Source organism: Portunus trituberculatus, chromosome 15 (assembly GCF_017591435.1).
Source record: "Portunus trituberculatus isolate SZX2019 chromosome 15, ASM1759143v1, whole genome shotgun sequence".
Lineage (NCBI taxonomy): Eukaryota > Metazoa > Arthropoda > Malacostraca > Decapoda > Portunidae > Portunus > Portunus trituberculatus.
Window position 1 is genome coordinate 231,446 of NC_059269.1, and position 23,907 is coordinate 255,352.

General features: G+C 40.3%; 1 protein-coding gene across 1 annotated transcript in view; it reads left to right on the top strand.

Annotated features, from left to right (window-relative positions):
* The window catches only part of LOC123503940 (RAC-beta serine/threonine-protein kinase-like), a 147,220-nt gene that overhangs the window by 45,428 nt on the left and 77,885 nt on the right, over nucleotides 1–23,907 (top strand). Inside the window, exons 3-4 of the mRNA XM_045254065.1 lie at nucleotides 4,931–5,043; nucleotides 11,888–12,071. Coding sequence (XP_045110000.1) covers nucleotides 4,931–5,043; nucleotides 11,888–12,071 — 297 coding nt within the window. The remainder of the gene's footprint in view (nucleotides 1–4,930; nucleotides 5,044–11,887; nucleotides 12,072–23,907) is intronic.

A 23,907-nucleotide genomic window follows, 5' to 3' on the forward strand; every position in this document is an offset into this window, starting at 1 on the left:
TTTAGTACTTATCAATTTCTTCATCATTTCCTTGTCCATATAGTGAAATGCTACTCCAATATTCCTTAGCAAATTATACGTCTCTCTGAAAATTCTATCAATATGGCTAACCGGTTGATTATTTTCTTCTATTGTCACTCCCAAGTCCTTTTCCTTTTTTACTTTTTCTAGTTCTAGTGTGTGTGTGTGTGTGTGTGTGTGTGTGTGTGTGTGTGTGTGTGTGTGTGTGTGTGTGTGTGTGTGTGTGTGATTTGTTTAATGCAAGAGGGGAAGCTGGCCAAGGGCAGGAAAAAAAAAAAAAAAAAGAAGGCCCACTGGATTGCCAGTTCCCTTAAAGATAATAAGTTATCCAAAAGTCAGGGACGAATGTCTTGAAACCTCTCTCTTAAAAGAAGTCAAGCCGTAGGAAGATGAAAATACGGAAGCAGGCATGGAGTTCCAGAGTTTACCAGAGGAAGATACATATAAATGATTAAGAGTACTGGTTAGCTCTTGTATTAGAGAGGTGGACAGAATAGGGGTGAGATGAAGAAGAAAGCCTTGTGCAGTGAGGCTGCAGGAGGGGGGAAGGCATGCAGTTAGAAAGATCAGTAGAGCAATGAGCAAGAAATAGCAATAAAAGATAGCAAGAGATGCAACATTCCGGCAGTGAGGAAGAGGCTGAAGACAGTCAGTCAGAGAAGGGAGTTGATGAGACGAAAAGCTTTTGATTCCACTCTATCTAATAAAACTGTGCAAGTGGAAACCCCTAAACATGCGAAGAGTACTCCATACAAGGATGGATAAGGCCCTTGTACAGAGTTAGTAGTTGAAGGGGTGAAAAAACTGGCAGAGACATCTCAGAACACCTTACTTCATAGAAGCTGTTTTAGGAAGAGATGAGATGTGAAATTTCCAGTTTATATTATGAGTAAAGGACAGACTGAGGATATTGAAAGTAGAAGATGGGGACAGCTGAGTGTCATTGAAAAAGAGGGGATAGTTGTTTAGAAGGTTGTCTTGAGTTGATAGATGGAGGAATTGAGTTTTTGAGGCATTGAGCATGACTAAGTTTTCTCTGCCCCAATCAGAAATCTTAGAAAGATCAGAAGTCAGGCGTTTTGTGGCATCCCTGTGTGATCTGCTGACTTCCTGAAAGGTTGCTCACCTCTGAAAAGACGTGGAAAAGTGTAGTGTAATATCACTAGTGTAGGAGTGGATTGGACGAGAAATTTGGTGAAGAAGCTCATTAATGAATAATAAAAAGAGAATGAATGATAGGACAGAACCCTGAGGAACACCACTGTCAATAGATTTAGGAGAACAGTGGACGTCTACTATGGCTGCAATAGAACAGTTGGAGAGGAAACTTGAGATAAAGTTGCAGAGAGAAGGATAGAAACTGTAGGAGGCCAGTTTGGAAATCAAAGCTTTATGCCAGACTCTATCTAAAGCTTTTGATATGCTTAATGCAACAGCAAAAGTTTCACCAAAATCTCTAAAAGAGGATGACCAAGACTCAGTAAGGAACGCCAGAAGATCATCAATAGAGCGACCTTGACAGAAGCCATACTGGTGATCAGAGAGAAGATTGTGAAGTGACATGTTTGAGAATTTTCCTATTCAGGATAGATTAAAAAAAATTATTGCAATAGGGTGGTAGTCTGGGGATTGGAACAGGCTGAATGTAGGTAAACTTCCAGCAAGAAGGAAAGGTAGAAGTTGATAGACAAAGTTGAAAGAGTTTGGCCAGGCAAGGTGCAAGCACGGAAGCACAGTTTTTGAGAACAAAGGTAGAGAGCCTATCGGGTCCATAAGCCTTCCGAGGGTTTAGGCCAGCGAGGGCATGGAAAACATCATTATGAAGAACTTTAATTGTAGGCATGAAACAGTCAGAGGGAGGAGGCGAGGGAGGGACAAGCCCAGAATCATGCAAGGTGGAGTTTTTAGCAAAGGTTTGAGAGAAGAGTTCAGCTTTAGAGACAGAAGAGATGGCAGTGGTGCCGTCATGATGAAATAAAGGAGGAAAAGATGAAGAAGTGAAGTTATTGGAGATGTTTTGGCCAGATGCTGTAAGTCTCAAGGGGAGTTTGAGTTTGAAAGATTTTGACATTTTCTATTTATGAAGGAGTGTTTGGCAAATTGTAGAACAGACTTTGCATGATTCTGGGCAGAAATATAAAGTGCATGAGATTCAGGTGATAGAAGGCTCAAGTACCTTTTATGAGCAACCTCTTTATCGTGTATAGCACGAGAACAGGCTATGTTAAACCAAGGTTTAGAAGGTTTAGGTTGAGAAAAAGAATGAGGAATGTACGACTCCATGCCAGACACTATCACCTCATGTATTCAGCACACAGAGATGGGTCTCTGACACGAAAACAATAATCATTCCAGGGAAAATCAGCTTAATACCTCCTCAGGTTTCCTCAGCTGGGTGAGATAAAATACCTTAGGCACCTCTGCCTTGGGGGATCCTGAGGAAGGATTGGAGAAATAGAATATGATACAGAAATGAGATAGTAATCGGAGGAACCCAACGGAGAAGATAGGGTAACAGCATAAGCCAGGAATTCTGATAGTGTCACCACTCGGTAAATAGCTCCCAAAATGAAGTAATAAATATGGGAATAGTTAGATGATTCTTTTTGTGCAATTTCTCTATAGATCAACAGACAACATATAATATAAATCTACTAAGTTTGATAAAACCATAACGTGGGTGCTAAACTTTTAAACATTAAAGATCCATATCTCATAACATGATTTTTCAAGATATAAAAAGCTATAAAATGAACCATTATACATGCTGCCTTGAAACTTGGTGTGCTTATTGACAGGGATTGGGGTAGCATTTTGTCAGACCAGTTTTTCCCTGAAGTGATTAGACAGTTTTTAGTGAGGCAAAGTAACCGCTTTTCATGATGTTTTGATGACATCATGAGATGCAAAAACTTAAAAAGAGAATCATATTTCATGACATATAGAGAAATTGTAAAAAAGTGTTCTTTATGTTTCTTGAGGCATCTTTCAAGTATGTCTGTGTCCGAAGCACATTTAAAATAAAATTAAAACAAGCCCTGTGTGACATTTTGAATGTAACTCTATGCATGACATCATGAAGTCATGATGTCATTACTCTTGTCACATTCATATTCACATTCATGGTCATACACATCAAAGGCAATCATTGGCTGATAACATTCTAAAAATGTCATCATAAATCCTATAACTTTTTTTTTTATTAATTTTTCAAATCTTGACTGCAGCATGCCCTTAAGTAGGGTGTTGCACCAGTTGCTCTAGGTCATGGAGGATAGCAAAGTTGAAAGCTAATTCATCAGGTTGGTCAGTGAAGGGAGAGGAAAGCCAAAGCTGGTGGTGAACATTGAAGACTCCAAGAGTGGAGATTACTGTAAAAGAATAGAGACAGAATGTGCTCCACTTTGGAAGTTAAATTGTCAAATAATTACTTATAGTCAAGACTTACATGAGAGGTAGACAGCACAGAAATATTTAGTTAGAGAGTGACTCTAAAGTTGCTGCCAGATGGTGAAAAACTCAGAAGATTCAAGAGCATGGGCACAATAGCAAGTCAAGTTGTTGCGCACATAGACACAACATCCACCTTTGGAACAAAAATGAGAATAGAGGAAGTAGGAGGGAACAGAAAAGGGCTACTGTCAGTTGCCTCAGACACCTATGTTTCACTGAGGAAAAGATGAGGCTTAGTAGAAGAGAGGTGATGTTTTTACAGATTGAAATCCTGGCATGTTGCTGAGTTTTAACTACATCCTGTTGTCTACATTCAGCATTCAACACTTGTACTATTATCTTTGAATATTTGGTATTTGGGTCATGTGATCTCACTCTCATCTTACTAAGAGGGCTTCCTCTGCTTGTTCCTAGATGCTAGGGTGCTGTGAAGTGCTGGGAGGGGAATTCTGGAGGCTGGGGACATACTGGAGTGTAGATAACAGTGTGGGTGGCAAGACAGAGGTGGGAGTCATGGTGATAAGGTGGATGGTAATAGTCAAGTCAAAAGCTGGTTATGGAGAGAAGGTGGAGGTGATATAAGATAGCATGGTGTCTCTAATACACATCCACTCCACTACATGTACAATCCACTTTTCCCTAAATTTGCCAAGATAATGTGTTTTTGCTGCTTCGTATTCTTAGCTCAGTTATTTTTACAATTTGTCCATGATTTTGCAGCACTGCCACTTGTCATTGAAGAATAGGAGTGGGTAGAGTCACATGCTGGCCTGGTGCTGTTCCAAGGAATGTAGATGCACATGCACAGATCTTATGGAAGTCAGGAAACTGTGTCCTTCAGCATTTCAGTTGCAAATGCAAATTTATGGTGATTTTTGTATCTTTCTTTTATCTGTGTCCTACATCTGTCATGACTGATGTTTTTTTTTTTTTCAAGGCTACACATTTCTATGTTTTATTTATATATGTATGTTGGGTCAATCCTTTTAAAGTAAGGAAACAATTGTCAAATTTGCAAATTTTATGTGGTAATGCATGATATAGAATGATTCTAGGCAGTGAGAGGTAACATGTGACAACAGCAGAAACATCACCTAGTGTTAGTGAAAACAGGCTAGAGTTGTGGTTGTGGAGGTGCATAGAACAACTAAAGTAAATGTGAGAAATACCACTGAAAAGTTACTGCAAATATATGCAGCTTATTTGCAGCTAGTGAAGATAGATATGTATGTGCTATACATTGTGTTTATAGTATTTCCATGTATTATATTTTATATGCCTGAATATACAGATTATAATGATTTGTGTAGATACACGATTTGTTTGCAGTAACAGAGGGGTGTATGACATCATAATTTGTGCTAGAATGTGTTTCAGAAACATGACATTTGTCAAATTAATGTTTGTTTGTTGTAGATTTAATTGGATCTTGTCTAATTACACTATCTTTTCTCAGCAATGTCAGATCCTGAAAACTGAAAGACCACGGCCAAACACTTTCATTATCAGAGGACTTCATTGGACAACAATTATTGAGAGGACATTTAATGCTCAGTCAGCAAGTGACAGGTTAGTTTATTGGCTGTTGTTGTATCTATTCTTTTTACTTCTGAATAGAATGAATCTTTTATATCAAGGGCAACTTGCATTATTTTACTAACTGGAGCTCAACATGCATCCACCCTTTTCTATTACTAAGGAAGTACCGAAAGTGTGGCATCAAAGTAGTATCATCTACTCTCTCTGAGTTGTCAGGTACCACCATAATACAAATTACCCAACTTGACAAAAACTTCCATAGTATTATTTGACTATTATTTTGTGTGTTCATTGCCCCCAAGAGGCCCAACTTCTTGTGCTGACTGTATAATCTGGTAAAGTGCTGAAATACACATTTAGAAGTTTGTCTAGCCTCCTGCAGCAGTTAAAATAATGGTCACAGCCCAGGTACTGCCCTCTTCATGGCTGCCACCAGAGCTGATTTTTGCTATGGGCAATGTGGGCGACCACCCAGGGCGCAATCTATTTGGGGGTGCGCGAGCGCCCCCAAATAAAAATAAAGTGCGCAGGGAAAAAAATGCCGGTTTTCAAGACTAATACTGCTCATTTTCACACCAAGTTGGTGCAGTGGGCACTGATGTGCCCTTAGTTTTGCATGAACTTGTTGCTGAGAGTTATACAGGCTGTGTATGTCTGTGTCAGAAATGGTGAGGGGGGAAGGGAGAAGCAACCTGCTGTTGCAGAGAGAGAGTGTCACTTAGAGGTAAAGCAAGGGGGAGGGGAGGGGGGGGGATAGACTAACACCTCTGCATTATTGTAATACCAGGCCACACAACACAAGCTTCTGCTTCCAAATAAGTTTATAATATATAATCTATTGATATTATTGATATACGTAATGATATTGGGGGTGTATGGGTGACAGGGAAGAAGAGAGGCTGGGAGGGGGCGCCAATGGATTGTTCGCCCAGAGTGCAAAACTAGCCAGGACTGCCTCTGCGTCACTCTCAGTCAGCCTACCTGTGTTAGCCCATAGGTAACCCAGTGCTGCACATATTGAGGTTGCCACTTGGTTTGAAAGTTTTCACTGAGAAGAAGCACTACAGACTGTCCTCACTTAATGACAGTGTTATGTTCCTGACAGCTTGTTGGTCGGTAACTAAAATATTGTTGTTGTTAAGTGAATCCTCCCATCCCCCCTTCCAATTGCCTCTTACCAGAGGTACTAGTATGGAGCAAGACCACAATTAAAGCTACATCAACATAAACTCAATGTAATAATAATAGTAATAATAATAATAATAATAATAATAATAATAATAATAATATTAACCTCTTCACTCTGGACAACAGAAAACGGCTCCTGGTGCCATATCTGGGCTGGGTGGGGGTGGGGAGATACCTGACTCAGAGGCAGCCCCCCCCCTCTCTCTCTCTCTCTCTCTCTCTCTCTCTCTCTCTCTCTCTCTCTCTCTCTCTCTCTCTCTCTCTCTCTCTCTCTCTCTCCACCCTACTACAGAAATGATGATGATGGTGTGTGATTTTTCATAATAGGTATGTACAATAAGAAATAAACCCACACAAATTTTAGAGAAAAAAAAATGATGGTCTGCCTTCTCAAGGCCATTTTCTGAAGATGACAAACAGGAGAAAATATTAATTTTAATGGCAAACTAATCTACTGGTACTATAGAAAAATTTTAAAATTTAGAATAATTGTATCCAGCATGGCACATCAGTACTTATCCTGATACAAGAGAGTCATACACCTTTGTAATAATGGTGAAAGTCAAGTATGCCACATACTGCTTTGAAGCTATGCCATTTGTCGAGTGGTTTAAGGTTACCTATATGTCACCTTCATTCCCTACACTGGTAAACTCTGGAACTCTCTACCTGTGTCTGTATTTCCACCTGCCTATGACTTAAACTCTTTCAAAAGAGGAGTGTCAAGACACCTCTTACGTTAACTGGACCCTCCTTTTAGATTTTTCTGTTTTCTCTTTCTACTTTTCTTTAACAGGGCCTGGCAACCAGCGGATTTTTTTTTTTCCAACACTGTGTTTGCCCTTGGCCAGTGCCCTTGTAATGTAAAAAAATGGTACTCAGGTTGTTGGTGGTTACACCGAAGATGCACTTTGGTGGTGATATGGGCCCTAATATGAGTACCACTATAAATAAAATTGCGGAAGCTGAATAGCGCTTCCCACATATACTCTTCAAGTATGCATACAGGTGCTATAAGCCGTAACGTAAAAAAAAAAAAAAAATGCCATTGTATTATATAACCTATATTTTTGAGAGATCTCATGCAGTATCTGGGGAAAGAAAACACACCATTTTAGTGAAAATCAGCCATGACGCAATATGCGTGTCATCAGGTATGTCACGAGCACCCTAATAATATTCATCATTGTGTTGAATGGGCTAATTTTGACTACAATAATAATTATCCTATGACTGGGACAGTTATTGGTGGGTGGCAGGATATAGGGGAGATGAGGGAGTAGCCTGCTACCATCTGGACCTAGTTTCCATAAGGCATACAATACACATTGCCTTATATTTCAGTGGATAAGATGACCCTCAGATTTTTGTCTGAATTTAATGGCTTTAGGTGGTATTATTGGTACAAGAACACATCCAAACTACCAAACCTTCTGTGATAATGTTTGTCAGTGAGCATCGGAGGTGGTGGTGTAGTGGATAAGGTGGTGAGCGTGGGATTCAAATCCCACCACATACCGCTTTGAAGCTATGCCATTTGTCGAGTGGTTTAAAGTTACCTACATGCTATCATGATGCCCAAGTTGTAGATGGTTACACCAAAGATGTGCTTGGGTGGTGATATGGGCTGTAATATGGGTACCACTATAAATGAAATTGCCTGCGCCACTCGTGGGCAGAAGCTTAACAGAGCTTCCCACATATACTCTTCAGGTACACCTACAGGTGCTATAGGCCAAAACATTAAAAAGAAAAAAAAACAAAAAAAACAGACAACTGAGAAGTTGATGTACTGTACATACATACCAGTACAATGAATAAAATACTTTGAATGTATCAGCAGTAATTCTTACTGCTATTACTGTTATTAGTATCATGATCTTTAAGTGCAAAACTGAACTTAGAATAAAATTCACACCAGGTATTTTCATCCATTATGATGAAAAGGATTAATGAATGAAGACAGTTCAGAAATTATGTGTGGTATATGTGGTACAATCAACTTTCCTTAATCTACACAAACACTGTCTGCATGTGTCAGGTTGTCAGCTGTTATTTTCTCCTATATACATATCATGTTTCTTTTGATTAGATACACTGACATTCTTAAAGTGTTTCTCAGTATATAAGCTTTACCCTTCTAAAACATTGCAAGCTGGAAAGATTCATATTTTCCTAACTTTTTCTTCCTTTGTTGCTTTGCTTGGGGTGCCATACTTTGAAGACCTTGTGTAGCTTATCCTTCAGCTTTGGTAAAGTGAAACCATGCATGCTTAGGAGGCCATGGGGTTCCCAAGCTCACAGGTTCAAATCCTGGCCATGATCTGAGTGTAGGAACGGTTTCCACTCTGGGTAACTGTTCTCAATTGGGTGGAATTTCATATAGGAGGTAACTAAAATGCCTCTTTTATTCTGTAAATTCCCATGAAAAGCCCTAATTCTATTTAAACAAAAAGGAAAATTTTCACAGCCTCCAGCTTTATCCATTTGTACACTATGCCAGCTGATTTCTATTTTACTGTCTGATTTCCCAAGTCATAATATCTGGTTGTTTATATACAGTGGTATTTTCTGCACAATTTTAAGGTACATTAATCCCTCGTTATATCACAGTTCATCTATCACAGCTCTGAATTCTGAAGGAATGTGACCCAAATTCTGTCAGGAGTAGCAAAGTGGCTCATGACGTAGAGAAAAGTGTCAAGATTTATCAAGAAATCTATGATGAAAAAGCAAGAAAAACCAAACAATCCTCCATCTACTCGTTCTTCAAGCCAGTCAGACATGCCGTCTTTGTCACACCTGCCGACCCTGCTACAGCTGGCCCTTCTACATTTGCTTCCGACAGTGCAGACGACGACGTCTTATCCTCATCTGTCCACTCAGCGGAAGATAAGTAAGGGCTGAAATCCCTACTGTCCCTTAGCCTCGGGAAGGACATCATCTGATAGAATACATAGCGAGTGAATGGTAAATAAAAAACATTTCCTGTTTATTTCTTTTGCGCAGCATAGTAAAGTCCCAGGTTACGTTGGTCTCGAGTTGCGTCAAACTCGTAGTTATGTCAGTCCACTATAAGGCAATTTAAGATTAAAGAAATTGAAAATTTATAAATTGTAAAGCGCGGGATTTATTGTTATTGTTGGGGGTTACCCGTCACACCGCCCGCCTCACGCTTGAATATAATAACATCCTGCCTCAGTTCCACCACACCATCGCCCCTGGCAAGAGTGTTATCCTACTTCTGCATTTACTGACTCAAGTTCTTAGTATCTTGCTCAATGGCACCAAAGAGAAAACTCCTTAGTGACAGCAGTGATGCTAAGAAAAGGAAAACCATTATGCTACAAGAAAAAGAGGACGTAATTAAAGACATGAGAAAGGAGGCAGCAGCTGTGTGTGAGGGAGTGAAGAAGAAAATGGGAAGCCCGTTACCATGACAAAGGGGAGGTTGACGACCTTGAGGGTTCGCGCACCCATCACAACAATAACAACTCCGGAGCCTTCGCCTGGGCCACACGACACTTGCAGCTCGCTTGCACCGTCTGCGCCTATCTGCTGATCCCTATTGCCCTTTCCTATTGCATTTCCTGCCCCGCTGCCCACACTTCTACTCCCACCGCACTGCACTACGCTTCCAGCTGTCTGCCCTGGACGTCACAACATTCGACCTGCCCACCCTCCTGGCGGCCTCAGGGCTACCCCTCTCGGCAACCTGCAGTCCTTCGTGTTCGTGGCTCTAATCAATAACAAAAACAAACTTGTGTTTCATATTCCTATATAGTTGTAAATAATGTAACAATATAACCTTTAACTTACCTGAATGACCATAAACAATGATTGGTTGAAAACTCGATAATATGCTTTGAAATGTACGGAAACTCGAGTTACGTACAAAATCGACTTACATCATGTTTCAGGAACGTAACTCTGACGTAAACCGAGACCTTACTGTATTTTACTTTTTTTTTTTAATGATTATATTCATGTATTTTCATTTCTGTACGGGTGACTTTCGACGTGATGGAACGCATTCCTTATTATTACATGTTATAATGGGTTCGGTATACGGTAAATTCGATATGTGGTAAGGTTTTCAGGAACGCATATGTACTGTATAACGAGGACTTGCTGTATTTTCATGTCTGTAGGGGTGACTATCATTGTGCTAGAACACATCCCTTATTATTACATGTTATAATGGGTTCAGCATACGGTAATTTCGATTTGCGTTAAGTTTTCAGGAATGCATATTTACCGTATAACAAGGACTTACTGTACTTTAGACATTGTTTAGAAGTATTAAAGGAATCATGTAGCTTACCACAGATGGCTAAACCAAGAACCTCTTACACTGTATGGAAAAGGAAGCTTGGGTGGCATCAAGGTGTGGCTAGTGTGGCTTAGTCTTCCTAGATGATTTCATACAAACTCTCTCTCTCTCTCTCTCTCTCTCTCTCTCTCTCTCTCTCTCTCTCTCTCTCTCTCTCTCTCTCTCTCTCTCTCAGGGAGCACATAATGGGTGCCTCTGGAATATAATCTTGTTGTCGCAACTTGTGTGGAACTCGATACCATTCAAGTGGAGGCAAAAAGAGAAAAAAAAAAAGTGGTAGAGTTTGTTAAATGCTGGCAGTTGTGGCTGTCTCTGTTAGCTAGCTCAAGCTTAAACAGTAAAGGTCTTCCCTAGATATAGCCTGAACTTAGCTGTTTTAGAGAGGTCTGGTGGCAGGAGTATGTTTTTCTAAATGCCATGTGGTTGTTGTTGGTCTGGGTAACAGGTGAGTACTGTGGTGTTCAGAGTCTGTGAGAAAGTGATCGAGTCTCACTCACAGAAAGTGATCGAGTCTCACTAGTCTGCCTTCTTGTATTGGTAGGGAATTGCAGAGTTTACCAGTGAAAGGTATGAATGATTGAGAGTACTGGTTAACTCTTGTATTAGAGGGTTGGATAGAATAGGGATGAGAGGAAGAAGAAAATCTTGTGCAGCGAGGCTGCAGGAGGATGAGAGGCATGCAGTTAGCAAGATCAATAGAACAGTTAGCATAAAAATAGTGATAAAAGATAGAAAGGGATGTAACATTTTGGCAGTGAGAAAGAGGCTGAAGACAGTCAGTTAGAGCAGGGGAGTTGATGAGACGAAAAGCTTTTGATTCCACCCTATCTAATAAAGCTGTATGAGTGGAACACCCCCCAAACATGTGAAGAGTACTCCATACAATGACGGATAAGGCCCTTGTACAGAGTTAGCATGTGGAGGGGTGAGAAAAACTGGCGGAGATGCCGTCACTGTATGTGGGGAAACCCTCCAAACATGGGAAGAATACTCCCTACAAAGACAGATAAGGCCTTTGTACAGAGTTAGCAGTTGGAGGGGTGAGAAAAGCTGTCGGAGATGCCTCAAAATGTCTAATTTTATAGAAGCTGTTTCAGCAAGAGACTAAATGTGAAGGTTCCAGTTAAGATTATGAGTAAAGGATAGACAGGATATTCATTGTAGAAGAGAGGTACAGTTGATTGTCCTTGAAGAAGAGGGGATAGTTGTCTTGAAAGTTGTGTTGAGTTGACAGATGGAGGAATTGAGTTTTTGAGGCATTGAACGCTGCTAAGTTATCTCTGCCCCAATCAGAAATCTTGGAAGATCATAAGTCTAGCATTCTGTGTATTGATTTATTTACTTTTGTTGCAGGGAGTCATGGATGGAAGCAATCAAGCAGGTATCTGAGAGAATATCAGATCCTCCACCTGATCCATCAGATCGTCGTTTTGAGATCCAGGAGTTCAGTAGAGTGAAGCAAATACACTTCAAGTACTCCAGTGATGATGGGGATGATGCACCGGGACTACGAGGCACCAAGAAGAAAAGGAAAATTGTAATGCTTACTTTTAAACTTTTTGAAAACTTTGACTTTCTATTTCTTTACAAATTTTCAGTGATAAGATTATGCACCAACTTTGTTTACTTTAAAGTTTTGCCAGTTGATTTTAAGGAGTATTAAAATATTCCTCTTGACATCAGTTTTGATGCTATTTTTTATTAACTATATGAAATTATATGGTGTGTAATCAATCACTGGTATTCAGAGGCCACTTCTTTATTTGATCACTTCTTGTGGGGAGTGCTTATAAAACTCTCTCTCTCTCTCTCTCTCTCTCTCTCTCTCTCTCTCTCTCTCTCTCTCTCTCTCTCTCTCTCTCTCTCTCTCTCTCTCTCTCTCTCTCACAAAACATACACAGACAGACATACTCAAAGAAACAGTAATTAGAGAGTAATGTTGTTTAGTGAGTTTTGCACACCCATCTGCATGCATCTTGTTGCTATCTGCCCTATCGCTCCTTCCTTTCAGTTGTCCCTATCTACCCTCAAGAGTTTCAGCATGGCAAATTTTGATAACTATTTATTTTGTAGCCCTTTGATCAGCCATAATATTTAACATTTCATGTGTGTTTTCAATCAATATGCTTTTTTTTAACATTTAACTAATTTTCTTATTTGAGTTTTAATGTTGTTCGTATGTCTTAGTAGTTGAGGAAATTACAGGATTGAGAACTCAATAGTTTAACCTGTGCAGTGTTTAGTACTGATACACCCGTACCTCTGAGGTAAGTCTTTATTAAGTATGTATACAATTTAGTTTTTGAGCTTTATTATGACCTTTGATTTTGTTTGTATATGTAAGACTTGTCTCTGACAGTAACAAAGAATATTTTGATAAGTCAGTAATGATTCTTCCATATGTGTACCTTTCTTGTACACTCATGATTATTTTAAACTGAATTCTTCTGTAGGAGGAATTCAGACATATTTGGTGATTGAATTGTTTTTCATGTCTTTCTCAACATGCATATAATATTGAAGCAATGTAATTAAATTGCAAGGTATGATATTTTAGAGAGAAAGATTTTGGTTCTAAATATTCTGGCAAGCTGAAATTGTTTTGGATTAGGCTACAAAGCTTGTTCTTCAAAAAAAGTTACTTTCTCCAAGGGAGTTGCTTTATGAATCTACATTCAAATCAGTAAAGCATAATGATTAAGAAATGAGACTTCAGTATAATGGTAAAGGAAAACTAAAAGTCATAAAATTTACAGATGTTACATTCTCTGAGAAGTGCATGTGTAGTAGCCATGGCCTTGAGACATCTGGATGTTGCTATATGTACATCAGAAAATGGTCTCCTGCCATCCTAAATAGATATTGCACATGCATATTTAGATATGTATGTATTTACACTCAACCCTCCACTCTCGCACCTAATTGGTGTATCCATCATTGCATAACAGCCAGAATTACAATAGCCAAAGTGAAGGACCTATGATAATAATTCAAATTGACAGTAGGACCTCTGAACTTTAATTTTTTGTCACTTGCCCAGTTTTTATACCATAAAATAGTATAGAAATGAAGAAATAATTGGGGTATCACTTTGGCCTGTGATATACGGAATGAGGAACATCCGCTCCAGATAGTTGGAACTTACCCCAAGATTAGCGGAGCAAAGTCGGGATAGCTTCATATCCATTCTGGTTCTCCTTATGCTATCCCAATGAAAAAATAAACATAAGATATGTAATAAAACCCTATCATTCAAACTAAATAGAACGTGCCTAAATTTTTCATATTGGAATATTGAATAATAATTCATCAATCTAGAGAGATGAAATATGTGTATATCATGTCAATAGTTTGGATTCATGGCAACCATCCCCGACTCCAAATGTTGCCGTCTTGCACCTCTCGGTTCTTCTCTAGTTTCCCTTTCTTCCTTTTCTTCAATAAGTGGAAGTGCAAGTGCAATTCCAGAATGAAGCACAGGTTGAGATATAAGCGGCATGGTTTTGTTATGGTTTGTTTTGATTAGGCTTGGTCTTGGTTGCTGAGCCATTTACCTAGCAGAGCAAGAACACGGGCAGCTTGTGTGTGATAATGTTCTTGGTTTCGCACCAAGAACCATGGCCTGTGTTTGACGTATCATAGGCTAGTGTATACCCTCTTAATGCAGTATAAAAAAAATTTAATCAAGAATCATAATAATAACATGCATTTTGATGCATTTTATTTAATTTATTGGATGGCATATAAGATGCACGGCTACATAAAACACACACACACACATTTCAGCAAATCAAATTTAGAAAAAAAGGTTTTGGAGTATATAAGCATATACTCTTGAAAGCAATTAAGCAGTACATTACACAAGCATTTATCTTTCTTTGTGCTCCTCAGTTGGTGTTCTTGCTTTTGCCAGACACTTACAATTTTTTCCATAGGTGATGACCCAAAGACCTTTGCTGTTTTTTTTTTTTTTTTTTTTACGTAGGGAAGAGGGCCAGCCAAGGGCAAAAGAAAGAAAGTTAGAAAAAAGCCCACTTGAGCGCTGGCTCTCCAAAGAGTACAAAAAGTGCCAAAACCGTCAGCCAGAATTAGGGGAGCAAATGCCTCGATACCTCCCTCTTAAAAGAAGACAAGTTGTAGGAATTTGGAAATACAGATGCAGGGAGGGAGTTCCATAGTTTACCAGTGAAAGGGATGAATGATTGAGCGTACTGGTTAACTCTTGCATTAGAGAGTTGGACAGAATAGGGATGAGAGGAAGAAGAAAGCCTCGTGCAGCATGGCTGCAGGAGGAGGGGAGGCATGCAGTTAGCAAGATCAGTAGAACAGTTACCATGAAAATAGCGATAAAATATAGAAAGGGATGCAACATTTCAGTGGTGAGAAAGAGACTGAAGACAGTTAGTCAGAGGAGGGGAGTTGATGAGATGAAGAGCTTTCGATTCCACCCTATCAAGCAAAGCTGTGTGACTGGAACCCTCCCAAACATGCGAAGAGTACGCCATACAGGGACGGATAAGGCCCTTATACAGAGTAAGCAGTTGGAGGGGCGAGAAAAACTGGCGGAGACGCCTCAGAACACCTAACTTCATAGAAGCTGTTTTAGCAAGAGATGAGATGTGAAGTTTCCAGTTAAGATTATGAGCAAAGGACAGACCGAGGATATTCATTGTGGAAAAGGAAGACAGTTGAGTGTCATTGAAGAAGAGGGGATAGTTGTCTGGAAGGTTGTGTCGAGTTGATAGATGGAGGAATTGAGTTTTTGAGGCATTGGAAACTACTAGATTTTCTCTGCCCCAATCGGAAATTTTAGAAAGATCGGAAGTCAGGCGTTCCGTGGCGTCCCCGCATGATCGGTTAATTTCCTGAAGGGTTGGACGTCTCTGAAAGAACGTGGAAAGATGTAGGGTGGTATCATCAGTGTAGGAGTGGATAGGGCAAGAAGTTTGGTTAAGAAGTTCATTAATGAATAATAGAAAGAGAGTGGGTGACAGGACAGAACCCTGAGGAACTCCACTATTAATAGGAGCGTTCGCATTAAGGCGATTCAGTTACCAATGAGTCATTTTCTGTTTTCTTTTGCGGGCATCATGGGTGGCTATTTACTTTTTATTTAATTAATACTACGTATGATGCAATTTCTTAGTCAAGAAACCAATTTTATAACATAATAAATAACTCAAAGAAGTAGTTTATATATATCAAAATGCATGTGATGCACTAATATGCCATATATAAAGTAAAATCCATAGTACACGTATTTGCTTCCCACATCATTATAAGGAACGTAAAAAATTGGGGGATGCATTAATAGTGAGTAGTCTATGTAGCAATAATACAAGAAAATAAGAGATACAATTGACATGAATTATATTTCTACTGAAAGTGGTTTCTTTATTCTGAAAACACCCTGCCAGGCGTACGAACCAATGCGGTGCACCAGATCGCTGAAAACGCCATTAGCCAGCGTACCAGTAGTTTTGCATTATATTCTTAACTTAATCCGTAAGCATTTCTTATCGACAAAAAGTAATGCATTTGATTCATGTAAACTTTATGTTAATTTATATTTCATTTACGTTGTTTAGAAATTGTTTGTGTAATAAAACAGAGAAAGAATACTTTATTTCCGAATCGTTATCCGCCGAAATCACCCAAGGACTATAAACAAGGACTCAAGTTGACCGGTCGACCCTCAAAAACCCATGCTTCAGAATGACATCAGTAACATGCTTATCCAGAAATAGTTGGTATCCTCTCTCCTTCTCATACGCTATAGCACGTTCTGATGTCCACCTCATTTTGGAGAGTAGATATTTGAGGCATTGTGCTGATGTCACAGGTGGTAATGTTATGAGATTAGTGTCCCATTGAGTCAGTGTATATGGATCAGGAAAAGTTATGCACATCCCATTTACTTCTACTGTCCTCCTCCTTATGTTGGTTTCTTCTCAATCATTATCTTTTGTGATGCTGGTCAGCTGCGGTTTGTTAGTAGCCTTCTCCACCATGTGCACAAGGGCATCTTTTGAATATCCCGAGTGTGGTATTGCCCGTGCCTTCTTCAAGTAGTGCTTGAGACTAGCCACCGTCCACTTCTTTATGTCCTTCTCCATACTTGAGTGTCCTCGTTATGATAAAAAGAAAGCTGGCTCTACTTGGAGGTCTGAGGGGCAGCCAAACACCCGTGTTTGTTTTGGTTGTCGAAAGTGTCGTACTGCAGGCAACAACATAATACAGGCAATCCCCGTTTAACGAAGGGGTTACGTTCCTAAAAAACACTTCGTTAAGCGAAACTTCGTTAAGCGAACCGATTATAACAAGTTTAACCCCTGATTTGAACTTCCATTGAGAGTAAGCAAAGCGAGAGTGCATCATAGTACAGTAAAAGGTTTAATGAAAGTAAAAATTATGAAGTTAAACATTTAGGTAGTTTAATTTAAGTCATTATAATGTACACTAATGTATGTATATATGTAACTTTATAATGTTGATGATCTTAACTTCATGAAGGGAGGAAGAGTGAAACGGGAAAGACACTAACTGGCAACCTGTGGAATGTAAACAAAGTGCGCATCATGGTACTGCATACAAAACTTATGGACCACATTTCCACAAGGCTTTCCATTTTATCCATTGTAGAGTCACGAGTTCAGGTGGTTCTTTTAGCTTGCAAGGAAGATACGGTCTCACCAGCCTTCTTAATAGAGTCTGCTGACTTGAAAATAGAGACAGTATAATATGGAGTCAAGATAATGGCCAACACTGCTATAGTTTTCTGGCCTCTCTCATGTCTGTGAATAATATCTAGCTTCATTTGGAGAGTAAGAGACTTCCTGGTCTTCTTACGAACACTAGGCCAATTGCAGGGCATTTTGGTGGTAAGTTGAGCTAGGGAGGACAAGCTGCTGCTGACGCTGTTATGTTTTGACTGGGGAATGAGTGTTGCACGTGTTGTCCACGAGAGGCTTGATCTTGATCTTGATCTTTATTCTATAGGGGTCCGAGGATTTTTCCTGAGGCAGGCCTTAGTACCAGCAGCTCCTGGTGTATTCAAAAGCCTGTCAGCTTGTGTGATATGGTGGGGCTTTCAAATTTGGAAAAAAATTACCTGGATAAAACTTCGTTAGAGCGAGTTTGGTGTTCGTTAAAGGAGCAGATGGTAGTAAAATGAAACCTTCGTTGTAGCGAAATTTCGTTGTGTGAACCTTCGTTAAACGGGGGTTGCCTGTATTTCAATACACTTTTTTTCTTTTTAATTCATGTAAGAGTACTTCATAGTGCTTTTAAATACATTTAAAAATCAAGGAAACTATATATTTACGGTAAAATATGTGCATTTCTTAGCCTTCATTCAAATAATATGTATTTGATGGATCGTCACAAGCTTTGGTTGAAATTCTTAATGGAAACTCAATCTATGATTTTTTAACGAAAAATGTATGATCGAATTATTTCCTTATCTTAATCAATGAAAACACTAGCAGAAAGGGATTCTATATGATTGCCCATAAAGTGATTTTTTTTTTCGAATCTGAAATGAAGATTCTGGTGGTATGTACTAAGCATTCACCTAACGCGAACGCTCCTGTAGGTTTAGGAGAAGAACAGTAGCCGTCTACCACAGCAGCAATAGAGCGGTCGGAAAGGAAACATGAGGTAAAGTTGCAGAGAGAAGGATAGAAGCCGTAAGAGGGCAGTTTTGAAATCAAAGCTTTATGCCAGACTCTATCAAAAGCTTTTGATATGTCTAACGCAACAGCAAAAGTTTCACCGAAATCTCTAAAGGAGGATGACCAAGACTCAGTAAGGAAAGCCAGAAGATCACCAGTAGAGCGACCTTGACTGAAGCCATACTGGCGATCAGACAGAAGATTGTGAAGTGACAGATGTTTGAGAATCTTCCTATTCAGGATAGATTCAAAAACTTTAGACAAGCAAGAGATTAAAGCTATAGGACGGTAGTTTGAGGGGTTAGAACGGTCACCCTTTATAGGAACAGGCTGAATGTAGGCGAACTTCCAGCAGGAAGGAAAGGTAGAAGTCGATAGACAAAGTTGGAAGAGTTTGGCCAGGCAAGGTGCAAGCACAGATGCACAGTTTTTGAGAACAATAGGAGGGACCCCATCAGGTCCATAAGCCTTCCGAGGGTTTAGGCCAGCAAGGGCATGGAAAACATCATTACGAAGAATTTTGATTGTAGACATGAAATAGTCAGAGGGAGGAGGAGAGGAGGACAAGCCCAGAATCGTCCAAGGTGGAGTTGTGAGCAAAGGTTTGAGAAAAGAGTTCAGCTTTAGAGACAGAAGAGATGGTAGTGGTGCCATCAGGATGAAATAAAGGAGGGAATGATGAAGAAGTGAAGTTATTTGAGATGTTTTTGGCTAGATGCCAGAAGTCACGAGGAGAGTTTGAGTTTGAAAGATTTTGACATTTCCTATTTATGAAAGAGTGTTTGGCAAATTGAAGAACAGACTTGGCATGATTCCGGGCAGAGATATAAAGTGCATGAGATTCAGGAGATGGAAGGCTCAAGTACCTTTTGTGGGCAACCTCTCTATCATGTATAGCATGAGAACAGGCTGAGTTAAACCAAGGTTTAGAAGGTTTAGGTTGAGAAAAAGAATGAATGTACGCCTCCATGCCAGATACTAACACCTCTGTTCTGCGTTCAGCACAAAGAGATGGGTTTCTGACATGGAAACAATAATCATTCCAGGGAAAATCAGCATAATATCTCCTCAGGTCCCCCCAACTGGCAGAGGCAAAACGCCAGAGGCACCTTCGCTTTGGGGATCCTGGGAGGATTGGAAAAATAGGACAAGATACAGAAATGAGATTGTGATCGGAGGAGCCCAACGGAGATGAAAGGGTGACAGCATAAGCAGAAGGGTTAGAGGTGAGGAAGAGATCAAGAATGTTGGGCGTGTCTCCAAGACGGTCAGGAATACGAGTAGGGTGTTGCACCAGTTGCTCTAGATCATGGAGGATAGCAAAGTTGAAGGCTAGTTCACCAGGGTGGTCAGTGAAGGGAGAGGAAAGCCAAAGCTGGTGGTGAACATTGAAATCTCCAAGAATGGAAATCTCAGCAAAAGGGTAGAGGGACAGAATGTTGCTCTATTGCCGTGCTCCTTGGCATAATTTACCACTTGTAATTTGTAGGTGTTTGTTTAGCTCAATCTTTTTTCTCCTGCAGCCATATTAGTGAAGGTGGTGTTGTGTTCAATTGTGATCATGAATTTGGTGCTACTCTTCACCACCCTGAGTCAGAGTGTGGATCAGCTGATATTTGTAAACATGTGTCACAGCATCAGGTTAGATTCGAGGCATTTGCTCCCAAACTTTGGCTGACGCTTTTACACTTTTTAGAGAGCCAGCACTCAAGTGGACCTTTTTTTTTAATTTATTTTTTTAGCCCTTGTCTGGCACTCTTCCCTACGTAAAAAAAAAAAAAAGATTGCTTTCATTATTATGATAATTAGTTTTTAAAGTGATGATACTGGTAATGATGAAAATACCAGCAATAAAATAATGATGCATGCAGTTAAGGTAGGTAAAAGTATTGGAGAAAGGTATGTCCGATATCCCATCAAATATGGTGCTTCATTGTGGATGGTTAGGAGCTAAGGTGGATGAGTAAAATGGGAAAAGATGTGAAGAATTATTTCTAAATAAAAGTTTTTAGAGAAACACAACTATCACGTGACGTCATAACCCGGGAGTTTTTGAATGACAGGCACGTGATACCAGTAATTTTGTGCGCAATACAGACATGTGTAGCTTTTTAAGTATGCAGAATAGCATTAAAACTCAATAGCAGAAGGCTTGATAGCAGAGGGTTAAGTATGCATGTGAATATATATATATATATATATATATATATATATATATATATATATATATATATATATATATATATATATATATACAGTAAGGTCCCGAGTTACGTCAGAGTTACGTTCCTGAAACATGACGTAAGTCGATTTTGTACGTAACTCGAGTTTTTGTACTTTCAAAGCATATTATCGAGTTTTCAACCAATCATTTTTTATGGTTATTCAGGTAAGTAAAGGTTATATTGTTATATTGGTATATTATTTACAACTATGTAAGAATATATTGATTAGGGCGCGAACGAAGAACTGCAGGTTGCCGAGAGGGCCAGAGGCCGCCAGGAGGGTGGGCAGGTCGAATGTTGTGACGCCCAGGGCGGACAGCTGGGAGCTTTGTGGAGTCGGTAGGAGTAGAAGCGTTATATAAGTAAAAGGTTATATTGTTATATTATTTACAAATATGTAAAAATATGAAACACAAGCTTGTTTTTGTTGTTGATTAGGGCATGACGAAGGACTGCATGTTGCCAGAGGGGTGGACGCCTGAGGCCACCAGGAGGATAGGCAGGTCGAATGTTGTGACGCCCAGGGTGGACAGCTGGGAGCGTAGTGCAGTGCGGTGGGAGTAGAAGCGTGGGCAGCGGAGCAGAAAATGCAATAGGGATCAGCAGACAGGCGCAGACGGTGCAAGTGACCTGCAAGTGTCGTGTGGCCCAGACGAAGGCTCTGGAGTTGTTATTGTTGTGATAGGTGCGCAAGCCCTCAAGGTCGTCAACCTCCCCGTTGTCATGGTAACGGGCTTCCCATTTTCTTCTTCACTCCCTTATACACAGCTGCTGCCTCCCTTCTCATGTCTTTTAATTATGTCCACTTTTCTTGTAGCGTAATGGTTTTCCTTTTCTTAGCATCACTGCTATCACTCAGGAGTTTTCTTTTTGGTGCCATTGAGCAAGACACTAAGATAGTCAGCAAACGCAGATGTAGGAACACTCTTGACAGGGGCGACGGTGTGGTGGAACTGAGGTACGTAGAGTGTTATTGTATTCAAGCGTGAGGTGGGCGGTGTGGCGGATAACCACTAGTGATGGCTGGCGGCTAACAATAACAATAAACCCTGCGCTCTACGATTTATAAATTTTCAATTTTTTAAATCTTAAATTGCCTTATAGTGGACTGACGTAAGTGCGAGTTTGACGTAACTCGAGACCGACGTAACCCGGGACCTTACTGTATGTATATATATATATATATATATATATATATATATATATATATATATATATATATATATATATGATTGAGTCTCACAAACTAGGCCTTCAAACAAAGAACATAGTGAAAGAAACCGGTGTGAGTGAGCGAAGTGTTCGTCGCTTGGTTGCTAAGTTCAAAGCGTCTCTGAGTGGTCAAGCACCCACTCCTGGTAAGAGTATCGGCAAACCAACAAAATTAATGAAACTTCCTTTAGAGTCCTGAAGCGGTGCGTGGATGTCACTCCCACCCTTACAGAAAGGAAACTTAAGGAGGAAAATCCCCAGTTGCTTGGTGATGTGACCGTTAGAACTGTGTCTGGTGCACTCCACAAGCGACTCGATTACAAAAAAGTGGCGGCACGTAGAAAACCCGCTTTAAGTGATAAACAAAAGAAATCTCAAAGCATTTGCTAAGAAATATTTGGAGTGGCCCTTAGAAAAGTGGCACAGTGTCTTGTGGACTGACGAGTCATTCTTCATAGTGAGTGACACGAAGGGAAAGAGAGTGTGGGTGAGTAAGGGTGTCAACAGGGATGATCCCAAGTATTGTGCCCTTACAGTAAAACACCTCCATCCTTTATGGTATGGGGTGCTTTCGGGTATGGGGGTAAGGGGCCATTAGTGGTGCTCCAGAGGAATGTCATGGTAAACCAGCAAGTTTATCTTAACATTTTGGAAGAAAACTTGGGGGAGTGTTTTGCGAACAGTGGTGCTGAGATCCTGATGCATGACAGTGCCCCAGCACACAGAGCACACTTCATCAAAAACTGGCTCCAGGATAATGAGATTGAGTATATTCCTGATTGGCCAAGCAACAGTCCAGACCTCAACCCCATAGAGAACTTGTGGAGTATTCTAAAAAGGGATCTGAGGGAAAGAGACACCTCTACAATAGAGAAATTAGAGGCTGAGTTGCATGCCGCCTGGGCGAGGATTCCCGCCTCTACGCTGCAGCATCTGGCAGACTCCGTTCCAACACGTCTAACCAAGATCAGGAAGACTGGTCTTTCCTTAAATAAGTAGTCAGATGTTTGTAAGTATTACGTGATTTTATTGTTATGTTGTTCGTAACTTTGTGAACCATCTGGGGGGTTGGGGAGGCTGTGAAAGTTAGCGCGGTTATTATGACGCTGCAAAATGGCGACCCGGCCAGCCTTTTTTTCCTCCACTGTGTATATATATATATATATATATATATATATATATATATATATATATATATATATATACACAGTAAGGTCTCGGTTTACGTCAGAGTTACGTTCCTGAAACATGACGTAAGTCGATTTTGTACGTAACTTGAGTTTCCGTACATTTCAAAGCATATTATCGAGTTTTCAACCAATCATTGTTTATGATCATTCAGGTAAGTTAAAGGTTATATTGTTATATTATTTACAACTATGTAGGAATATGAAACACAAGCTTGTTTTTGTTGTTGATTAGGGCCACGAACGCGAAGGACTGCAGGTTGCCGAGAGGGTGGACGCCTGAGGCCGCCAGGAGGTGGGCAGGTCGATGTTGTGACGCCCACAGGGCGGACAGCTGGGAGCGTAGTGCAGTGCGGTGGGAGTAGAAGCGTGGGCAGCGGGCAGGAAATGCAATAGGAAAGGGCAATAGGGATCAGCAGACAGGCGCAGACGGTGCAAGTCAGCTGCGAGTGTCGTGTGGCCCAGGCGAAGGCTCTGGAGTTGTTATTGTTGTGATGGGTGTGCGAGCTTTCAAGGTCGTCAGCTTCCCCGTTGTCATGGTAACGGGCTTCCCATTTTCTTTTTCCCTCCCTCACACACAGCTGCTGCCTCCCTTCTCATGTCTTTTAATTATGTCCTCTTTTCTTGTAGCATAATGGTTTTCCTTTTCTTAGCATTACTGCTGTCACTAAGAAGTTTTCTCTTTGGTGCCATTGAGCAAGATACTAAGAACTTGAGTCAGTAAATGCAGAAGTAGGATAACACTCTTGCCAGGGGTGATGGTGTGGTGGAACTGAGGCAGGGTGTTATTGTATTCAAGCGTCAGGGCTTCCATGAGTTGATGAAATCTTACCCTAGATTTTTGTCGATTTTACCCTAGATTCGAGTGTTTTACCCTAGATTGTCGAAGTTGCCCATTAATTGTTGATTAATGCACTCTTATCATACATAAGTTTCAATATTGCCCTCCTCCCACCCCCAAACACACACACATGACAAAACACTACAGCCACTACTGTGGCTGCTCTGTGTAGACTCGTCCTCGCAAGTGACTGACTCTGTGTGTGAACTGTGATCTAACTGTCCGAAGGTTCAAA